This window comes from Drosophila virilis, unplaced genomic scaffold (assembly GCF_030788295.1).
Source record: "Drosophila virilis strain 15010-1051.87 unplaced genomic scaffold, Dvir_AGI_RSII-ME tig00001750, whole genome shotgun sequence".
NCBI lineage: Eukaryota > Metazoa > Arthropoda > Insecta > Diptera > Drosophilidae > Drosophila > Drosophila virilis.
In genome coordinates this window covers 534,179-539,137 of record NW_027212857.1, presented here as the reverse complement: position 1 = coordinate 539,137, position 4,959 = coordinate 534,179, and the positions used below count along the sequence as shown (strand labels likewise).

The window sequence follows — 4,959 nt, the reverse complement described above, 5'->3', positions numbered from 1 at the left end:
AATAATCATTGGAAAGGAGATGGAGATTTGGGATAAGGGTCAGGATAAGGCTAATTATTATAATAATATAAGCAAAGGAGGAACACTTAGGGGCTTACCATATGAAGAACGTGTTCGGGCATACATGTTGGCCCGAAATTGAAGTTTTGGTGAGCGACAGCTGGAAGGAATGACACTTGCCACTCGGAGAGTGGTGGTGGCACGTGCGCGCTTCCGCAGACGCAGGATTACCCGGCACCAGGTCGTCGAAACGGTGAGACGGGAGGATAGTATAGACCCACGCGTATTCACCGAAGTGGAAGTCGCGGGGCTAATATGAAAGGGTTGCTGGACACGGGGGCCTCAGTCAGTCTGTTGGGACGAGGATGCCGAGAGTTAGTGAAGGAACTGGGATGGGAAGCGCGGCCATACGAATCGATAGTAAGGACAGCGGCGGGTGCCAATCGCCCAATTTTAGGTCGCGTTGTTCTGCCTGTGAAATACGAGAATATAAAGGAAGATATCGTATTTTACATGTGCCCGGACCTGCGACAGGAACTATACCTGGGAATCGACTTCTGGCGAGCCTTCGAAATTGTACCAGAGCTACTCGGTCCGGGCAGAAAGCCCGAAACACCACCAGAGGCATCTGAGGTAACGTTAGCGAACCCAGAGGTAGCTTATTACCGGGACGACGATGACTGCGCGGCGGATCCGGAAATATGGGACCTGGACAACGATCAGAGGAGTCAGTTGGAAAGCGTGAAACGCAGCTTTCCCCAATTTGAAAAGGATGGCTTAGGGAAAACTCACCTGCTGCAGCACCGAATTCAGCTGATCGAGGGAGCAGAACCCGTGAAGGACAGACATTATCCGCTGTCTCCGGCCAAACAGGAGATCGTGTGGGCCGAGGTGGATAAAATGCTAAAGTTAGGCATCATCGAGGAGAGTAACAGCCCCTGGAGCAACCGGACGACGGTGGCGATGAAGCCTGGGAAGAACAGGTTTTGCTTAGACGCCAGGAAATTAAACAGTGTGACGGTAAAGGACGCTTACCCGCTTCCATGCATCGAGGGTATCCTATCGCGAGTCGACGAGACTCATTTTATCTCTAGCGTCGACCATAAGTTCGCGTTCTGGCAAATCGAGATGGAAGAGAAGAGCAGGGCGTATACGGCGTTTACCGTACCAGGGAGGCCGCTGCCATTCGGGCTCTGCAAAGGTGCTCAATAACTTTGCAGGCTCATGGACAAGGTAATCCCGGCGAATCTGAGGTCCAACGTGTTCGTATACCTAGACGATTTGCTGATAATATCGGCAGATTTTCCAACGCACCTAAAATACTTAGAACTGGTGGCCGAGTGTCTGAGGAACACGAACCTCTTCATAGGCATGGCGAAATTCTGCTTCCGCAACCTAAACTACCTGGGTTTCATCATAGGCGGCGGGACGGTGCGCATGGATCCGGGAAGAGTAGAAGCGGACGGTCAAGGAACTACAAAGCTTCTTAGGTACAGCGGGGTGGTATTGACGATTCATAAAGAACTTCGCCGAGATCTCGGTACCGTTGACTGATGCCCTTAAGAAGAGAACGCGTAGATTTTTGTTGAGTGACGAGGCCATGGATGCCATAGAAAGCTTGAAGTTAGCCCTCACCACAGCTCCGGTGTTAGTTCACGCGGATTTTCGAAGACCATTCTTTATCCAAATCGTCGCATCTCACTACGGAGTAGGAGCCGTGTTGTTCCAGCTAGACGACGAGCAACAGGAAAGGCCGATCGCATTCTTCTCGACCAAACTCATCAAGCAGCAGATCAACTATTCGGTGACCCGAAGGAATGCCTGGCCGCAAAACTGGGCATACATCGATTCCGATCGTACGTGGAGATGATGCCGTTCACGGTAATCAGCGTTCCCTTTCTCCATGCAGTACCGCAAGGGAGCCGACAACGTCGTCGCACACACGTTGTCCCGAAGCGTGGAAGAGGTCGAACTGACCCTAGAGGATCTGTTGGGATTACAGACCCCGGAGTTCGAGAGCACCGAATATCGAGAGCTGATAAAAAAGGTGATGAGCCAACAAGGGAAGTTGTCGGATCTTAGAGTGCAGGACGGACTTCTGTTCAAGAGGACCGTGAAGGAGAGCTTGGAGGATGAGGTCGAAGGCACAAGTTAGAAGCTCTGGGTGCCGGAGTCGCTGACTGCAGGACTAGCACACGCGGACGAGACGTCAGCTCATGGAGGCATGGGGAAAACGCTGCACGCGCTGCTCAGGCGATATTATTGGCCCAACATGGCCATACAAGTCAGGGACTATGTACGGAAATGCGATACATGCAAGGAGACCAATGCACAAAACTACCGGACGCAGGTCGGAATTGGGGAAGAAGTGCGCACCGACCGCCCCTTCCAGAAGCTATAGATCGACTTCTTGGGGAAGTATCCACGGTCGAAACGAGGGCATGCGTGGATATTCGTCGTCGTAGACCATTTCTCGAAATTTACCTTCCTGAAGGCCATGAGGGAAGCCACCGCGGCGGATGTCGTGAACTTCCTAGTGCATGAGGTGTTCTTCAAATTTGGCATGCCGGAAGTGATCCATTCGGATAATGGACGACAATTCGTGTCAACGTCGTTTGATGCGATGGTCCGGCGTTTGGCATTACTCACCTGTGCACACCAGTGTATTCGCCTCAGAGCAACGCCGCCGAACGGGTGAACCGCACAGTTCTGTCTTCAATCAGAACCTACCTGGGTCAGGATCATCGGGATTGGGACGCGTACCTACCAGAGGTGGAAGTGGCGATCCGGAATGCGGTCCACCGCGCTACTAGAGTGACTCCGTTCTTCGCGGTCTTTGGACAGCAGATGTACCTGAATGGTTCCAGTTACAAACTGTCCAGGAAAATGAGATTATTGGCCGATCACAGTATTTCTGACCTTGATGCGAAGGACAGACTGGCTGTAGTCCGAAGCCAAGTCAAGGACCACCTGCACACCGCATACGAGCGAAGTCGCCAACGATACGACCACCGCGCGCAGCTTCATCTGGAACCGGGGCAGGAAATGTGGAGGCGCAACTTCGCACTAAGCAGCTTCGGCATAGCCTTCAATGCCAAGTGCGCCCGGAAATTCTTAAAGAGACGAGTTGTCCGAGCCGTGTGCACCAACGCCTATGAGTTAGAAGATCTCCAGGGACGCGTGCTAGGCGTTTTCCACTCAAAAGATATACGAACATAATTGTAATTTGCTGACTTCCCTGCCAGGCAATGGCTGTAGCAGCGCCCGTCCTCCCTTTTTTCTTTTGGGTCAGTGTTGCGTCAGTACGTTGGGCATCGTTATTAGCCGGCTGGGTCAATCCATGAAATGCGCACGGATATTCCTTGTAACGGTCATCCATGTCGTAACAATAATCTGCTTCATGACGGGCATTCCTTATTATTTGAATGCGAAGATAATTCCTTATGTGCTAACGTATTGCAAAAGAAATAGTGCCCAAGAGCTATAATACGGGAAGCAATAATACACCCGAAACACACTGTCGTCATTTAAAACTACTACAAAAGCGAAACTCTATTAGAGCAGCCGCAGCCATTCTGTGGCACACCACCTTTGAACCCCGCGCAGGAGGACGCTGGCCAGATCGCCAACAGAAAGAGATATTCTGTACAAAAAAAAGGAAATTTAATATATTTAAGATTAATAGAAATTGTTACAAATATGAAATGATGCAACGCGTTATAGATAACCGTTGAAGCGAAGTTGAAAGAAGGAAAGAAATTGAAACTTAAAACTTATATCCATTATTTTAAATATAAGAATATACAACTTATCGTATGCACCTGGTTTCAAATGCCGGAAATGTTCGCGAGTCCGAAAGTATAAGTAATGGCTTGAAAATAACCTGCTGGAGAATAAGAAATAAGATTAAATGTTAATAATGATAAGAAATGCAACCAATTATACACCGTATCTGAAGAGAGAAATGTCCGGCTAAATTTTCTTTGATGGGGAGAGTTGGCATAACAGCCGGCACAGGCTGATGCCCATCTAATGGCAGAAAGTGGGAGACGAGTAGGTGATCGTCTCATGGTTGGGCGGGTACGCTGGGTCCGGAACCGGGGCCCGATTTGGAAGAGTAAGGTGGATAAATAGTGTTTTTTTGTTAATTTATATTGAGTGTCTCACCTTTGATGTTTACATGTTCATAGTTGTTACAGTTATAAGTTCCGATTGCTTGACATTGTCGAGTGGTGGTTCGCTTTGCATAGTGTTGTGTAAGTCTGTTTTGCTACAGACGTGCTTCGTTGTTATCGATTGTGCGGACTGCGGGCCAGGGATGGGACTACACCCAGAGAAACCGGTGAGCCAGCCGGCTCGCCCCACCGAAAAACAAGCAGTTCCGTAACAATATGGCGCCCAATAAAGAAGCACTCGGCTTCTTTGAAGTCGGTGCGTAATCAAAGAAAAATAAATACGATATAAATGAAGGTACAGAGAAAAGGATTCCTTTGGCTTCAGGACCCACACCGCTGAAGTCTTATGTGGCACGAGAAGGTAGCTCATAATCGCGCAGCGGGTAGTGGAATCCGAGAAGCACGACGGAAGTAGAGAATATCCATAAACATGAGAAGTTTTCATGTAGTGGTTGATGACGGTAAGTCACGTTCGCATGTTAGCGAAACGTTCGCGACCGTTTATCGTAGCCTGATGGTAGCCTCCACGACAAAATAACTTGTGATATAATGTGATATTAGGGTGGGTCTTACTAGAGTTTGTTTGATGTCTTCTATTTGTTTTGTCCCACTCTGTGCCAACGTTTGGGGTGTGCTGACCGTAGTTAAATGAGCTTCGGAGACAGGTGACCCAGGACGATATAAAGCAGATCCTGCGCCGCACGTGTCGCACAGCATACCCTAAGGGTGCCCAGAAGTGCGACAGAAACCAAATAGCTTTCAAGGTAGCGTGCCTTGAATGTCG

The 4,959-nt window shown here is 49.3% G+C and overlaps 1 protein-coding gene across 1 annotated transcript; it reads left to right on the top strand.

Moving 5' to 3' along the window:
• The first annotated feature begins 2,497 nt into the window (after positions 1-2,497).
• Positions 2,498-3,219, top strand: LOC138911634 (uncharacterized). Its single transcript, XM_070211015.1, has 2 exons — positions 2,498-2,661; positions 2,724-3,219. The coding sequence occupies exons 1-2, from the start codon at positions 2,498-2,500 to the stop codon at positions 3,217-3,219; spliced, it is 660 nt and encodes a 219-aa protein (XP_070067116.1).
• Positions 3,220-4,959: the final 1,740 nt, after the last annotated feature.